At 43.6% G+C, this 18,017-nt stretch overlaps 1 protein-coding gene and 1 long non-coding RNA gene across 4 annotated transcripts; one reads left to right on the top strand and one right to left on the bottom strand.

The window, feature by feature from the left end:
• Window positions 1–611: 611 nt before the first annotated feature.
• On the bottom strand, window positions 612–3,724 carry LOC132470011 (cAMP-dependent protein kinase type I-alpha regulatory subunit-like). The gene is given in 4 exon segments (XM_060068163.1): window positions 612–671; window positions 1,126–1,223; window positions 1,226–1,295; window positions 1,802–3,724. Coding segments are annotated over 4 exon segments (462 nt in total). The 5' UTR covers window positions 2,036–3,724.
• A 3,897-nt stretch (window positions 3,725–7,621) lies between these two features.
• Window positions 7,622–17,432, top strand: LOC132473934 (uncharacterized). Of its 3 annotated transcripts, none has more exons than XR_009529503.1 (9): window positions 7,622–7,693; window positions 8,413–11,769; window positions 12,010–12,111; window positions 12,432–12,564; window positions 12,719–12,799; window positions 12,896–12,973; window positions 13,047–13,158; window positions 13,466–13,553; window positions 15,705–17,431. It is a non-coding gene; the product is annotated as an uncharacterized LOC132473934 (long non-coding RNA). The 3 variants fall into 3 exon arrangements; XR_009529504.1 differs by having other exon boundaries at window positions 12,432–12,586; XR_009529505.1 differs by lacking the exon at window positions 8,413–11,769 and having other exon boundaries at window positions 7,637–7,693; window positions 15,705–17,432.
• Window positions 17,433–18,017: the final 585 nt, after the last annotated feature.

Genomic DNA, 18,017 nt, shown 5'->3' with positions numbered 1-18,017 from the left:
TTTGCATGCGTCCGTGAGTCTGTGTGTCAACTGAAGAAGACATCTGAAAAGAGTGTCTTCACTCTGATAAGAGTGTCAACTGTCACTTCCTGACACTGATGATATCAGATTGCAGGCTGAACTCGTCGATTTGAGAATTATGCTCCTTGATTCATCTATGGCAATTAAGTATGTTTGTTACAAACTGGAAGAGTTGTTATCTAATAATAATATATTTTACATGATCATCACCTGGCTAACTGGGAAGGGGGATTGTCTCTATTATGCGGTTTATGTTTTGCTTTTTTATTTAAATAAGGACATAGCCTACATTTATGTCCATTGTTTGCTTGATAAACCGTTGTGTTATCACGTTGACCCTTTCTGTTAATTTTCTTTTCAAAACCGAGCACATTCTAGACCGTAGTCTAGAATGGAACTACACCGCACTAAATAAGAAAAAAAACCTCTTAAGTTTGGCAACATGGTGAGAAACCATTAAAGATAATCCAAAAAGCCAAACTGTTTCAACAGCAGCCGTTATATCATACCATTCGTCCTGGTGATAATGATTCTCTCTGTCAGTACTCATTTTCGCTGTTCTGCTAAATCCATGCGTTCCAAACTGTTAATCAGTCAAACACGACTACAGTCTCTCCATTGATGAAAGGTTTAGTCACGATCAGGTGTGACTGACGAGAGAACGGAGCTCTCTGACCAGAGACCAGCCACTGATTGATTTAATTGATTTATAATATGAATTATGATATATTGTATTGGTCTGTATCATAATACATAAGGCAAATAGCAGCCTATAGTTTCCGTCAAATTGAATGCAGAGGCTGACATGAACGGACGAGGACATTGTCGTCATATTGTGAAAAGTAAAATCTGTTGGTAGAGACAAACCTACAGACAGCTGCTGGAAACCCATGCCAAGGGATCGTCTTCACGCGTTTGAACGACGCAAGAGACACACAAAACGAGGCATCACTGAACCGCACATACCAACAAACACATCATACATGATTGGACCGTCAGTCGACCAAAGGTCTGGCCTGACCAATCGCATCCGAGGACACGCAGCTCATGTCTGGTGCGTTTCCGACAGAGGCGTGGCGAGGCGCGGCGGCGGCGGGGGCTGACCTTTCTGACGTAGGAGGCGGCGTCCTCCTCGTTGTACACCTCGACGCTGATGGCCCCGCGGCGGCGGCGCCCCCGCACCACGGGGTTCATGGGGGGGAGACCTCCTCCGAGCGGGAGTCCGAGCGGGAGCCCGAGGCCTTCTGCTGCAGCAGCATCTGCATGCTCTCCTCCTGGTGGCGCGGGCCAAGGCCCAGAGGGGAGCGCTCGGTCAGTGGGCGCTTCCATTCACTCACTCGTTGAGGACTTTTACTGCAGCATTCAATCGTGAAACCTCGGGACTATTTAGACATATGTATGTTTTAAAGGTTACTGCAGATGGTCTGTATTTCTAAGCCATCTAAATCTGTTCTAATGGTCCCGAAAAAAAAGCTTCTAAATCAACATTTTACATGCGTAATATAATATCATTTTTGCCTGTTTCAATATCAGTTGCTAGTCAAATGGTTAATTAAAAATCCAGAAGGTTGGTGAGTCCACGAGGACACTAATATTAAGTTATCCCGCCAAATGATCAAAAACCAAAATCACAGCATACAACTGCAGCAAGTCCAATGTGAGAGCAGCACATCGGTCATTCAGACAACAGCATAATATCCAATACGAAGGTAACCGACTTCAGAGCAGAGCAGAATGCACACGAGACTCCCAAGATGTCAGCTCATGATTGACACTTCACCTTTTCCAGTTTGTCAAAGTACTCTTTGAGGAAAGCCATTGGCCGGTCTGGCCGCGAGGTGCACAGCTGGACGATGCAGTCCTTCAGCAGCTGCTGGATGTTGTGTTTCTGCACGTACTGCTCGCACTCTCTCATACTCCTCTCTTCATCGCTGCTCATGTTGCCTGATGTCATTGTAGCCTTCTGTCCTGGCGAAGGAATGGAGACAGTGGATGTTAGGATAAAACATTGCATTTGAACATGGTTCAATTTGAGTTGTTTATTTTGGCATCTTCAACCGATATTGACTGTATTGAGTCCTTACCCCACAGCACAGCCACAAAGCCAGTCTTTTCGGCGGTACCACTCTGTTTGAAAAGACCGCGTTACTTTCTGTCCCGTCGTTTGAAGCAACCCGTTAAGCTCCGGCATTGGTCTTCCATCATTTATTATCTCCTTTTTGGATTGAAAGTCCAGTTTTGAGAAATGTCTGAGTTTGGCTATTGAATCATTATCTTCCATGTTTGCAGTCAGAAATGTTTTTTTAAATAAACAAACTGATGTGGTGCACTTGACTTGACTGCTTAAAAGAAGACAACTATGGAAGCGTATATGTAGCAAAATTCAAATGGCAATGCAATTGGCAATTCATTATGCAATTTTATAATGTAATTTGTAAATACGTTTTTCAAAGTGAATTTTAATATGCAAAGGGACAATGCAGCTTCAGATAGTCCTACGTCTGCTCTCAGGAGTCGGCTCTGCTATATCAAAACAATACAAAAATCAATTAAATTTGCTAAAGTTATTACAATAAAAATAGAATAACATTACGTCAAATTCTTTGAGTTGCTTTACTCAAATAGCTATAGCGTCCCCGTGATTGCAATCCACTTCGCCACGCTGCGTGTGTTGCGATATTCAAATGACATTTCAATCCGCAAAAGGCTTTGCAAAAGATTTGGCAAAACGTTTTCCAAAACGTAATCCAAACGTTTTCCAAAAAGTAAATTTGCAAAGTGGCAAACGTATCAGCCAATCAGTGTCTGGGCGTGAACTACGTCACTTGCTCGTAATTTCCTTGTTCACGTTCGTATGTGTCTTGTATTGAACATGTACTGTTTTTGTATTGAACATGATTTGTTTGTTTTCTTCAATTACACCTCTAGTCAAGCAAACCAATATTTTATTATAAACCTTATTATTTTATTAGCTAAATGGCATATTCATAAATGTAAATACTCGAATCAGAAACCGCTTTTTGTTGTGTTTGAGAATGAAACAAGGCAATACATGGGGGATATTCTATGTTCTAGAAATGGGAAAGCTATTAAAACACCTAGTGTGTGTGCTCTTTATAATATTTTTATTTAATTTAATGCTGCATTTTGTATTTTTGTGTCTGTATTTTATGTCTGCCATTTCTGTACCCCCTGGCTGCTAATTGTCAATAAAATGTATTAAAAAAATAAATAGAAATAACGTTTGTATGTGTCAGGTCCATGGTCACCAATGGAGGAGATTATTGATACGCTCCGAAGTTTGTTTGGCCGATGATGTGGAGAACAATCGTGTTGAAGACACAGATGCAGTAGATAGAGTGCGTGTTCTGGGAGATAGGATAGACGACTTATCCTCACTGGTACGTTTTGAGGCCAGTGTGGTAAACCCAAAGATTTCCCAAGTGCTACAGGCACTGGGTGCGAGACATAGTGTTATGGTGGACGATGCTGAACCCAAGAGCAGACAGAGACGATGTTGAAGGGATAAAAAGGGGTTTATTGAACAAGGTGGGTAGCAGGTAGTGGATGAGGGAGCCGGGGGAAGAGCGAGGTGGGCGAGCTGGAGTGAGTGATCCGGGTAACTGCAGGCAGAGGAACAAAAGTTAGATGTGGTCCAAAAACAACAAGAGAGACTAGAGTAAGAGAGCGAGGTAGCAAGTAACACTAGAGCCAGGCACGTATAGTTATCACGGTGCGTAGTACGATCTGGTGTCGACAGCAGGGAATCCAGGGGTTTATGAAGGGGGTTGATTGGGGATGAAGACCAGGTGAGCATGATTGTAGATGAGGGCCAGGTGTGAGGTGAGACAGACAGGAGGGCTGTTTCCCAATGTCAAGGAAGCATGCTCAACGGCCGTCCTTTTAAGGACGCTACGTCATAGAACGCCGACAAGCACTGTTCCAATGTTGAGGACACTCGAAAGCCGCGCCATTTTTGCGTCCTTTGGGTGTGTTTAATAATAATAATACATTTAATTTTTTAATTGAATTGAATTGTTTGAAACCACCTACTTGCTTACTGCTTACTACCTACTCAATACTTGGCTTACTTCTCGAATCCTTTAACAATGATTGAGTAATCCATTTTGAGTAATCGACGTTCGGAAGACCGTTCTTACTTAACCACCTCAGATGACGTGAATCAAATGACGTGTCAATAACCTACCGGCCGGGCGCCGTTAATAAATATTATAAATAAATATAGAAACGTCACATTTAACGTCACAGTACATCTTCAACCTAAGGATTTGCGGTGATATGTTAAAAACAATTATTAAACAATTATTAAAAGCACTGCTGCTGCGGCTCCCCGTTTAGCGCCATTGCTTCCACTGTTCTTTTGAATAGACGCAGTGCGTTCTGGGGCGGTTGAGTACGTCTAGTAATGCTGCTATCCATTTGGATGTACGAAGTGGTAAAGTCGCCAATCTCCCAGCTTTCTTGCGGCATTTCACTGAGGCACGCCCCCTTTCGGTCGTAGTATCTCGTCGCTTTCAAAGTAGATCGAGCAGATCTGTACAACTAGCAAACAAGATGGCTGCGCCCATAGTCAATGGGGATTGAGCTGTATTTTCTTTGTATTTGTACCACGTTGGGGGTTGTAATGTCGATTTTAAATCCTCTTACACACTTGATTTCATTGCTGCTTTAATCCGGTCACCAATTTATGGTCTTGCTTTGCGTGAAATTCAATGTAAAGTTGTGTTTTCAAGCTGGTTTGCCAAAGAGGCTATGTTGCTAATGACGACTAGCCCGCTACTACCCCGCTACTACCCCTCGTGGCTCGACAGAAACACGACAGCACTTGTTGAAATAAAAATTGGCGAAAATGGCAAAATATTATTGCAATGTAAAAGGAATGTTGGAATGTTAATGTTTCTGTAAAGGCTGGCAACCATTATACACTGGATTATTTATTTTTTCCAAAATAGTTTTCTTCTTAAACTCGTCGGACACAAATAGCAAACTGGAAGGCTGGAGCAAGGGAAATACGTCACGTTCTCGCTGAAGCTGGTCGTTCGTACCAGCCTACCATCAAAATGGATAGCAGCATAAGCTAGCGATGCTTACACAAAATCTTTCCGGAAGTAGAAGACATTCGGATACTACTCGCTTACCTAAAACTCGCTTACTACGTTCTGCTTACTCAATTTGACGTCATAGTTAGTAAGAGTAGTAAGCAAGTAGGTGGTTTCGAACACACCCATTGTGTTTGTAGTGGTACATGTACTTTTTAAATAACCATAACTTGCTCAATTTTCAACCGATTTACAAACGGTTTGGTTTATTACAAACTTTATTAACGTGGTTATGATATTGTACCTATTTTAGAACATTATTCTATTTTTCATTATTCTATCAAAAGTATGCAGTGTCATAACTTCATCTCTGACGATTATAACAAACCAAACCGTTTGAAAATCGGTTGAAAATGGTTAAGTTATGGTTGTTTAATAAGTACATGTACCACTCCCAACACAATGTTATGGCTGAGCAGCTTACTGTGGTAAGATGGCCGCCAGTGGTGACGTTCGACTCCATTGGCCAGCAGCGCGGACGAGGCATCTAGTTAATATATATATCTATGGGTGAGACTCCTTAGCTGTGTCCCTATTCCTCTACGAATAGTCAAATCTCCTATCCTTTACTTAACCTTTGTGGAAAACGTCATCGGGTCAAGGAGAGATGAAAATGTGCTTCCTTTAAAACAGGAAAAGACAGCGCTGTTTAAAATGAATTCGACTCCACTTTTCCTAACCGACGTCATTGCGCGACGGGGAGTATTGCTGACCTCTAGCGTTTCTATGGTGGAACTACAGTTTTCCGAATTTGGTCTACAACAGGGGTTCTCAAAGTTTTGACAGCTGAGGGCCAATTTAGGAACCCAAAATTTGACTGAGGGCCGCCAAAAGGATAAAAAATGTAGGCGGGTAACGCCGTCAGCACACACACACACACACACACACACACACACACACACACACACACACACACACACACACACACACACACACACACACACACACACACACACACACACACACACACACATAGTTTTTGTAGGTCATTGTTACGGTTGTGTTAATATTGGAATTCACAGCACATCTGCTTCAGAAGAACTACACCCTTCAGTATGAAGATTCTCCAACAAGGTGGAGCACCACCACTTCCTGAGATGTGTTACGTCATGCTGTGGAAGATAACAGTATATCAGTCAGAATTAACTTCCAAAGAATGCAATGAGAGAAGACTGTTTGTACTCGACTACATCATCATTTTGCATTAACTTTAGCCATTTCATTTTCATATATATTCCTCTATATATATTTGTATGTATCGAGTATACTATTGGAAATTTGAAATAAGTTGCATGTAATTATAACTAATATTTAAAGTGTCTGCTATCGTGGATAAATACGTTAGCTTAAGGCAGTGGCGTCCCTATGCTGTTTTATTTGGGGATAAAGCCTTGGATGTTATTTAATTAGCCCCGAATATGATCTTTGGGAAAAAAATAATAAAATAAAAATAAACATTTATAAGAAGCCTAGTCTAGATAGAAATAGTCCTTCTGGCAAGAGAATAAACAACAACCTGTTTTCCACCTCAAGTGTATTTAACCTATCCCATCCCCAGTCAGATCGAAACGAAAAAAGTCTCTGTGTGTGTGTGTCTGTGTGTGTGTGTGTGTGTGTGTGTGTGTGTGTGTGTGTGTGTGTGTGTGTGTGTGTGGGGGTGGCTGGGTGGCTGGGACATGTGTATGCGTATATGTGTAAGGTCTGCCTCACTTGTATTCATTTGCAATAACTTGAATTGAACTTTAGACATTTGGGGATAAGCAGCATAGCAGTACGGTAGCTATGTAAAGCTACAATAAACCGTGTATTTTGTTTATTTAGATAGAGCATTATGAAATAGTTTGCATGCACAATAAAACATTAATTTGGCGCGCAGCATTTTCATTTTCCCTCTGGGCTAAGCCTCGGATGTTTATGAAACCTAGAAATCCCCACCCAAATCTATTCTCTTGAGTAGAAGCAATAAAAATGCGATATGTGTGGAAGAGAGACGGAAGGGGGGAGAAGGAGAAGAGAGGAGGAGTAGTATTTAGTGACCAGAACTGTATGGAGTGTATCTTTTGTGTGTGTGCGTGTGTGTGTGTGTGTGTGTGTGTGTGTGTGTGTGTGTGTGTGTGTGTGTGTGTGTGTGTGTGTGTGTGTGTGTGTGTGTGTGTGTGTGTGTGTGTGTGTGTGTGTGTGTGTGGGGGGGGTATCTAGTTTGTATCTCTATTAAGTTAATCTTTGGTGTGTGTCTATTTGGTGTGTTCATCTTTATGGTGTGTATCTATATGGTGTGTATCTATGGTGTGTGTGTATTGTGGCGTCCCGCCCTTAAACCTCGGTCCGGACGGACCCGAGGTTTCATCCTGGATGGCAAATACTACCGTCATCCACCAGCCGCCGACGGAGAGCGCCCGTTGAACCCCAATCAGCGAGATGGGAGACACCTGGCTGGACAGCCAGGAAGACATTTTAGAAGGAGCACGAGGACTTTGGGAGGAACGGGAGCAAGGTAGAAGGAAGCGCTCGGGTCTGCGAGCGACGAGAGGCCCACGGAGGCCCTAGAGACCGTGAGTATAATCTGTCTAAGATGTATGCAATAAATGACGAGTGCGGCTTAAACTTTGCTTGTACCTGGAACCCGGCTCATTGGGGGAGCAGGTTACCACAGTATTTATATGGTGTGTGTGCGTGTATATATGTATGGTTTGTATCTATCGGGTGTGTGTGCATATGGTTTGTATCTATGTTGTGTGAATCTATATGTGTATCTGTGGTGTGTGCGTGCATATGGTGTGAATCTATATGTGGTGTGTGTTAGGCGATGACAGTTTAACCAGTGAATGAGTCTCTCTGGTCTCTTTGATGAAAGCTTCCTTCTCTCATACACACACACACAAACACTCTCACACACAGTAAGGTGAATTGAATGAAGACTTTTTTCGTTTTGAAGTTTGAATCTAAATCAGTCAAATCAGACTCATCCCTTTAATTAAAATGAGGGAGGTCATTTAAGATCAAACACAGAGCTGAACTAGCCTCTCACTGTTACAAAGGCCACCAGAGGGTGCGGAACCTGCATTGAGTTTTACTAATTAGCTCACTAGCCGCAGCTCGCCTGCCAAGTGTTTTTCTTAATTAGTTAAGATTTTTGGCAGATAATTTTACACCAATGAGGACTTATTTATGAATGAATACGTTGATTTGAGGTAGTAAATGACTTAAAATATTACAGTGTCCCTTTTTAACTCTCATTTGGACCATGAGTAAACTGTTCCTTCCTTCAAAGGTCTATCTTGGATATTTAACTGCAGTTCTGTGAGTATCCCAACTTAACCATGAAGATGAACTGCAAACTGTAAGTCATTAATTTCTCATTACTCTTGGGCACATTGATGTATTTTGGCTTCCTGGTGGGTTAACCTGTTACCTGAAGGTTGATCTGAGTAGTAAGGATGTTTTATTGGTTCATGGGTAACTTAGGTGTTTGGTTTATGTTGGTTTTAATGATTTGTTAAAATGGTTACAGGCTCCAAGTTATTGTTGTAAGCTGGAGTAATGGGTTTGGTTCTGATATTTTTAGTCTTCTTTCATTCTACTCTCCTGAGCTCTGCATCTTCATCAAATGAGTGTTGCTCTACTGATGAGGCGGTGGTCTGAGTGAGCAGAGGTGCATACTGGGATACAGAGCTGTCTCGAGTCTACAGGTCTGTAGACACGCCCCCTCAGGGGAAACCGAGTGTTTGAGAAACTGTCGTGTCGTCAGTGACATGGACTGGAATGTTCTTAAAGATGGAGACAGGGATTCAGAAGGAGAAACACCAGGGGGAGATGAGGGGGCTCCTCATCTCAACGACTAAAACACGTCAGTCTGACGCAGAGAACCATGGAACACATTCAACAGTCTCCTCCAGGCATCGTGACTCCTCAGGAACAGTTTCATTTCCAAGAAGGTCATATTTTGGGCCATCCCCATATGGATCCTGCTCCTCAAGAGCCACACCCCTCCACTGGGTGGTCTACTGAACAGATGATCTCCTTCCTGTCCTCAGGCTGATTAAAGCTGCACCGTTTGCATCTGTGAAGGCCCCTCATTCAGGAAACCAATGGACTACAAAGACATGACTTCAGAGATGTTGAATCAACCTGGGACACATTTTGGAGACGCCAAGCATAATCCATCACCAATGTGGGACGCCACTGAAGAATGCTGTACATAATTTACGTCTCTGGAGACATTGCTTGTTCTGTTCTGGGTGCCCTGACAGGAGAGCTGGGGGTGGATGATGGAATGTAATTTGCTATGAGGTTTTTACCCTGCATGATTGTTTGGCCTTTTATGGCTCAGTGGTGTGTGTGTGTGTGTGTGTTTGGGTTTGACATGAGATGGAAGATTTTTGAGCATCTCTAGGGTTCTACTGTGTGTGTGTGTGTGTCCGGCTTGCTTTGACAGTGATAATGTTCATACGGGGGTCTGTGTGATTGGCGTGGGATATTGGAATGGTCAACTAAATCATACCTGATGGACGGCCACACGTTTACTTAAGGGCCTCCAGTAGACCTGAAGAGCCCTGAGCGATGCTCCGGAGCGAGATCCAACACACTGGGCAGGAAGGAGAGTGTCCAACTCAAGTGTAAAAGGATGCAAGCGGCGTTTTCAGATCAGTGACTTCAAACTAGGACTACACCAATCGGGATCAATGGAGGATGGACACCTAAAGGAATTCCACAAGGAGAGTCTGACGTTGGAAAGGGACCTAAATGGATGTTCAAGATGACCTTCAGACCTGTAATGAGACGGCTCTTCCTACCTGGCTGGATTGATGGATTGCCCTGTGGATCTTGTCTTGCTCTCAGTTGCACTTCTTCTCAGGCTGAACTGTAATTGTATCGGACAGGACTAGCTGAACGATTGGTTCCCTTAAATCAGAACCAACCCGGGAACTCCAGCTAGTGCGCTCTTCGAGCTGAAGTTGTGCTCTTCAGCTGAGGAGGAAAGGAAACCTGCACTGGGAGTTCAAGGTGTAAAGAGGAGGATGTTTCAAAGTGTTCCATGGTACTCTGAAGACCGTTGTTGTGTTCCACTGGCTGCGAGGAAGAACCCACACATCTTCCTCTTGGCCTTTCTCCTCTGAGAATCCTGGCGCCATCTTGAAGGATATTCCAGCTCATGTAACTGAACTCACGACAGATTCTCAAACACTTCGTTTCTCCTGAGGGGCGTGTCTATGGAACTGAAGACTTCAGACAGCACTGTATCCCAGCATGCATCTCTGCTCACTCAGACCACACTCCCATGAGTAGGATGCAACACTCGAGTGATGGAGATGTAGAGTTTTATAAATAACGAGGGAGGAGACTAAGGTGATTGGAACACAATGGAATGTCAAGTCTGTACATTTTTAAGCCATGAAGATGGTTGGATAGTTCAGGAATTGGGCTTTTTATTATGGGCAGTCCTTTCACTCAGATGCCCACTTCTCACTGGAGCTGTACATGTGTTGGCTGGCATGATTTGCTGTTGGTGATGAGGCGGTCAGGGTGACGTTGCAGGGCTATGGTCGGCTCTCTGTGAACTCAACGTTTAGATTTGCTCTGTATGGTTTGTACCCTGAATAATCTAGATAATTGTAAAATGTAGACACGGATTTGTATTGAATGATTCCCGGTTTTTAGGTTTAAGGTTGTTGTGGGACGTACATGGTAGTTTGGTTCTTCGTATGGTTTTGAGTGATATAACTTGTACACACTGGGTGCATAATAATGTAAAGGTACACTGAATAGTATTAATGACCAACAGCAACAAACAGATCTCCTCAAGGTAAGTCTGTTGGCTGTATTTTAATGAAGACCATCGCTGGACTTCAGGATCTTCCTCCGTTCAGCTCAAGGTGAGGCGCTGGTTATGTTTTTTCTTTGGTTGGTTCCGGCCGGAATGTTCGTATTCCAGTCGGACGGTTTGTGCTTCCCGCCGTGGAAGGTTCTGAGTGCGGTCACTTGATTTAGTCCCAATGGTTAGCATAGAACGTTGTAGTCGGTTTCCATTGGGAATTGTTGCCCCCTATCTTAAACAACTAAAGTTTGATATTAAATACATACTGAGGCGTACGTCGTACAATATGTTGATAATTTCCGATGGTTGCGCCGTACTTTTAACCACGACGACGTTGCGGGACTCTCACTGCGTACAAAACAGCGTTCTACTTGCGGGCCCATTTTTGACATCGGAAGGCTGAAAATCATTTCAAGGTGGAAGATAATTTGACATTTCTTCAACGGAACCCAGCACCTGAATATGGCTGAGTATATTTTATTTATTATCGATACTGCTTAGTGTTCTTTGTTACTTCAGCTTTTGTACGTTCTAAATATCTGCTGTCATTAATTGCCACAGAAGTTAAACCCTACCCAATGGAATGACGTTAAACAATGACTTTGGTGCAGTGTTACCAACTGGATAATATCAAAGCTAAAATAATTGCCGTCATTCCCACATGTTACAGTAGAAGATACTCTAGAACTGTACAAGGTTAAAAAGGTAACATGTAGTTTGTCCCAAGGTGTCTGCCTCCTCACCCAGAGCCAGACCTCCACCTCCTCACCCAGAGCCAGACCTCCACCTCCGGTCAGAAGTCCTCCAGAACAGGTCAGTGCTCTGTGTGAGTAGAGTCTTCTCAGATAGGTTTCAATGCATGGGCTGAACCACTTCTTTAAACTTGTGGGCTGCTCTGTCTTCATTCCCTAAAACAGGATGCTCATGTCTGGTCTCAAGTCTTTTCTGGCCTTGAGTTATAAAATAATAGTTCAATTAATTGTGTAACTCGGTTTCGGATGAGTCAAATACGTTTATTGTTGGGCAAATGCTGTTATAACCCTGCTGCTGTAGCTGAAAGGCGAGGCTGAGAGGCTGGGGACCGGAGGCTTGTGGTGCCAGGGTGGACCGGAGACTGAGGCTGGAGACCAGGGGCCTGCAGCACCGGACCAGAGGGTAACCATCACCAAGCTCATCTGAAACGCTAAAATCCACGGTAGTTTAGGTCTGGTTTTGATCATCTTATGACTTTAAATCTGTGCCAAGCTGTGAGTTAATTCATACGGGGGTTATGCAAGAGTCATATGAGCCATTAATGTTACTAGTGCTGCTACGACCGTAGTGGATGAATTGCTGAACGCGACAATCTGCAGACGTTGTCTAATTTAAGTGTTTAAATTTGTCTTCCATTTTACAAGTGAACCTCAGATGCAGGAGGTGGGGTGTGTTGCGTCCCCAGGTGATTTACTGCTGAGACCAACTGTGTTTGAAACCAGATCAGGAATCCATGGCTGAAGGAGCTGATGGAGGAGTCGTGTTGAAGGAGCTGATGGAGGAGCCGTGCTGAAGGCCCTGGGCTGGTGGAGGAGCTGGTGGAGGGCCTGCCTGGTGAAGGACGTCTGTCGTGGGGTAGATGGAGCTTGACTCTGAAGTGATCATCACACTCACTGCCACTTCTCGTAGAATACTGCTACCACAAACTACCGGCGTTTGTACCATATATACCAGACAACTACATCTGTTTTACCACATGTTGAAGCAAGACTTCCGCTGTTTGTTCCAGACCAGGACTCTGTCTGAGGAGAGCTGCTGGGGGAGCTGAGACGCTGGAGGACGACTAGGAATCGACCAACAAGGATTCCTCGTAAGTTTGTATTTACTTACATGGTTGACTTAAAGGGCAAAATGCAGCTGTTATTTTGACATGCGTCAACCAACAACCGCTGTGTTTTCTTACTAGAACGTGTTTCTGGAGCGGAGGCGAGCTGGTAGGGGAGCCGTGAATCTGGAGGATGACATCACTCTACCAACCAGGGTTGTAAATTTGTATTAACCAAACAAACTGGAAATAAAGGGCTTAAAAATAAGACAAACTACATGTTTGTTACCAGACTTTAGGGCCAGACTCGCACTGTTTGTTCCAGACCACTACTCTGGCTGAGGAGAGCTGATGGAGGAGCCAAGACTCTGGAGGACGACATCACTCCACCAACGAGGATCCTCGTAAGTTTGCCTAAAATAAAGTAGACTAAGAGTAGGCTTGTTGTTACGCAGGATTAGTTTGTCCAGTACAAGTTACGGCATACTATTGTGGTTGTTTACCAGACAAACTACAGCTGCTACTTTGTTACGCGCCATTAGAGCCCAACTACTCCTGTGTTTGTGACCTTACATTAGAGACAAACTACTACTGTGTTTGTTACCTGATATTAGAGCAAACTACTCCTGTGTTTGTTACCTTGCATTAGAGCCCAACTACTCCTGTCTTTGTTACCTTACATTAGAGACAAATTACGTTTGTAACCACCAGACCAGGAATCTGGAGGACTGATGGAGAAGCCATACATCTGGATGGCAAATCCTGAGGACCACCAGGACTCTACCATCAAGGATTCCTCGTAAGTTTGCATTATCTGGACATAGTGGACTAGGTAGGGGGTTGGGGGTTCAACTCTCAAACCAATGGTGCCGGGTTCAAGTCCTCAGAATACAGTGATGCGTCCTTGAGCAAGGCGCCCTAAAGCCTGCCTGCTCCTTAAAGGGCAACTTCACCCATTTCACATAAGCTTTGTATTTTTAGAACCCCCCCGCATATTTTTGAATGGTCTAGCATCATTTCCTTATTTTCTGGAGAGACTGGAGAGATCCGTATCGATCTCCAACACTTCCTGTTTTTTATGACGCAATATGACGATTTTTGCGTACAAGAAAATAGGAAGTGTAAGAGGGGATGATTCTCGTAAGACTACAACCACTAGTCCCACCCCCCTCTAGGGGGTGGGACCCACTGACGCTACAGACCTATTAGAGCAGTGCCAGTGGGTGGGACTTCACCAGCAGAAACTAACATCCACAGCGTCTGAAGCTAAGATAACAGAGGCTGTTGATAAAACTGAAGTACATTGGCGGAGGGTACTGGATCTGACATAGAAGATGGCACCATGCAAAAGTTCACCATTTCAAAAGAAATACAAACGAGGACTACCGTATGTTCCGCACTATACGGCACACCGTGGCCTATTTTAGAACTGTTTTCATGTATAGGGCGCACCGGATTATAAGGCGCATAGAATAGAAGATACTGCAGTCAAACGTTTGACTGGGGTTGCGCTATGCATCGACTAGACCGAGTTGTGCTAAAGGGAATGTCAACAAAACAGTCAGATAAAGTCAAACTTTATTAAGCGTTCTGACAACTCCGGTCACTCCCATGGTAACGATGTTCAAACGTTAATGTGCATATTAAAAATATCTCATCAATATCAATATCTCTTAACAATAAGCTCACTTTTTCAGTTCATTCCCCGTCTACGAATCCCTCGAATTCTTGTGTGTCCGAATTGAACAGTTGGGCGAGTACGGCATCCAACATGCCCGGATCCCTCTCGTCATTATCCGAGTCAGTGTCGCTGCTGTTGCCTGGCAGTTCAGTAATTATTCCTGCCTTCGTGAAAGCTTGGACCACAGTGGAGACTGTTATATCAGCCCAGCTGCCCAGGCATCCACAATCCATTGGCAGATAGTGGCGTAAGTCGCCTGGCGCTGTCTCCCCGTCTTGGTGACGTGTGTTCGCCTTCTTGGCCCCGTCCACACGAAGCCGTTTTTTTGGGTGAAACCGCATAAAAAAACGCTTTTGGTGGACACACCAAACGCGTGTGACGTGCCTAACTTGAAGCTTGATCATTGTGTGTCACAAAAATGGTTCAACGCGCCAACGCGCCTGTGGCTGCGCTGGATTTAGGAGTCCGAGGTAGGAAACCCAAACGCCGCCGTGTTTGGGTGCATGATAGAGTTTAGATCGGGTTAGATTAAATAATCTCAGATATAAATAACAATAATCGGGTTAAATAACTTCACATGGTGTGTCTGGTGTGTTTCCAGCATTCGTAGTGTTGATCAGCAGATAGTCCGCCAAGACGTTGAGGTTGCTTAGCAACCAGAGACGCTGTCCATGCAAGTGAATGGAGCGTTCCCTCTTCGTCATAACTATCAAACCAAACATCCTTCACATTCAACGAGCGAACATTATGAAATTAAAATGCACATTTCTCGCTAAAAATGTTTACATAAACGCATTTAATTGCGTAACTATGTTACTATTTCCACCCAGAATAAAGAAAGATGTCGGCCGTATGCTTCTGTGCAAGCGTCACTACTCTAGTGACGTCGGTTCAAGCTCCACGCTGATTTGTTCCATTAGTAGATGGAACAAGGAGGTGTCCGATAGGCGGAGATGATCAGCGGGAGTGGCCGCCAGCGAAGCTGTGCATGGTGGGAGTTGTTGTCTTCAATCCACAAGCGCCAAAAAGTCACTTTCTGCCTTTTCTCGGTCAAGACTGCACCAAATTAGAATTTTATTTTATTATTCGACTACATATAGGACCCAATTTCAATACATATTCATGCCTCCACCGGTGAAATGCTCCTTTAATGACTTATCTTTGGTTCAGATAATGTTGCATCTTTTGAATATTGAACCTAATCATTGTCCTTGTTTTGTCCGGGCAGACACAGCTGAGCTGAACCTCACCTGATCCTGTTTGGTCGAGGGGTAGACACACCTGAGCTAAACCCGCCCTGATCCTGACATCCTGCTGGTCCCGTCTCCTCAGTTCATCTGAGCCTCGTCCTCCAGAAGACCTGCTGAGCTCAGCAGTCTGAGGCTGATGGATCAATGACCTCCAGTGGGAGTGATCTTCTTGACCCCACATGTAACCGTGTGCTTCCACACGTCTTTCCCTCACGTCTGTCACTAACCTCACTACTTCACTACTCTCTACTGCTTCCACTTTTCTTCCTTCTCTGTGGTTCGAACCTTTACACGGAAGGCGCGTCTTCCTGCCCTCAGAGGGTTTAGCGTTAGGGTTGAGTGTCAGGGTTTAGAGTCAGGGACAGAGCTGGTCAGGGAGGACTGCTTTTACAAAAACCTCTTCACTTACTTTCGGAATGGTGGTGACATTTTGAAAAGATTCATTTGGGAAAATGTTTTCCTCTGCTTTCTTTTACAAAATTGTATCAAACTTATGTCAAGTGTTTTTGTTTATATATTAAAATCCCACATTGACTTCTACATGTTTGTTGCGGTTCATTTAATTGTCCTTTAACTTGGTTAATGTCAAGCTAAACTCCCGCAATACATTTAATATACATGATTGTTATTCTGCAATGTTCACATAATCCATTTTGTAAAAATATGAAACCTCCATATTACTACTACATTCAAGCCTATTCATGTATTTAACAATGTACATACTGCCCCGCAGGCCATTCTCTGCTACTACGACACGTTCAATCCACCAACCCGTCTCACATCAATGTACTATAGCTACGTTGGTTCAAACGGAAAATGTAGTTTGGTGTGAGACTGTTGTCCAGCAGAGGGAGCTGTTATACACCTTAATTATACAGAAATGTCTGTATTTACATTTTAAAATGTTCATGGGCTGGTCTAGTTTGTCTGCAAATAACTCTGCCTCCAGCAACAGGATTGGTTGAAACATATGAAGTGAAGGAAATAAAAGCCCAGGTCACCAGATCTGAGGTCAGCTGCGGTCAGATTTTGGATCATGAATGTATTGAGCTCGGAGGAGCTCAATACATTGAGGAGGAGCACGGCAGGACGCGTGTTTACCTGGTCGATTAGGCCCTGAACGCAGACCCTGAACCCAGACATCCTAGTCACAGAACCTGTGTTTAATTAGCCCCGAATATAATTTTTGGGTTAAAAAAATAAATAAAATATTTATAATTATTTATAAGTACTAGCCTAGTCTAGATAGTCCTTCTGGCAAGAGAATAAACAGTTTAAAAACATAACCTTTTTACCACCTCAAGTGAATTAACCTATCCTATCCCCAGTCAGATGTGTGTGTAAAGTCTGTCTCACTTGTATTCATTTTACTCTGAAATAACTGGAATGGAACTTTAGGCATTATGAAAATATGTTCATGCAAAATAAAGCATAGAAATCATTTTGGCATTTTCATTTTCCGTCTGGGCTAAGCCCCGGATGTTTATGAAACCTAGAAACACCCCTGGCTTAAGGAGTGGACCCATCAAAAACTCATTTCACAAATGCATGTTTTTGCAATCACAAGAGTGGCGAAGTCATGCCCCTTCCGGTAGAGCTCATGGGACCTATGAGATCGAAAAATATGAATCGGTGTCAATGGAGTGAAAATAATTATTTTCTGGTCCCAGTCTTTATATGCCCTGGAATACACATATGTTTGTGGATTTAAATGATAATTTTTCATGCAAAGAAAACTAAAGATTTTTGTGAAGTTTGATAATTTTAGGTTTTATGTGAGGCCGCTTTGTGAACTACAGCTCTTCGCTGCTCTCGACGCATATGAAACACGTCACCACACCCGCACTTGGAACTCGGCACAGAGATGGCGATCACTCTGCTCCACTTCACCACTTTTTTTCAAGGCGAGGATAAAAGCATAGAAAGAGGTGAAAACCACTATAAGTCGGGGCATGTGGAGAGTTTTAGTTATGTGCCATCTCTGTGCCGAGTTCCAAGTGCGGGTGTGGTGACGTATATCATATGCGTCGAGAGCAGCGAAGAGCTGTAGTTCACAAAGCGGCCTCACATAAAACCTAAAATTATCAAACTTCACGAAAACCGCTGATGAGGTGCAGGTATGGGGGTGGGGCAGGCCTTGAATTGGCCACAAATAAGGTCTGATGACGGAAAAAGGTTGAAAGCGTATACTGTATCTTTCTTGCAAGTCAATGGAAGATGTCGAGTTTATTGAGGGAATGGGAGGAGTTTTATCCTCGCTTAATGGGTGAGCAGCATTAGGAAAGTCTTGTCGTCCATCCACCCAGAGCACCGAGCCAAAATATCTTGATCC

Source organism: Gadus macrocephalus, chromosome 2 (assembly GCF_031168955.1).
Source record: "Gadus macrocephalus chromosome 2, ASM3116895v1".
Lineage (NCBI taxonomy): Eukaryota > Metazoa > Chordata > Actinopteri > Gadiformes > Gadidae > Gadus > Gadus macrocephalus.
This window is presented reverse-complemented; position numbering and strand designations above follow the sequence as displayed.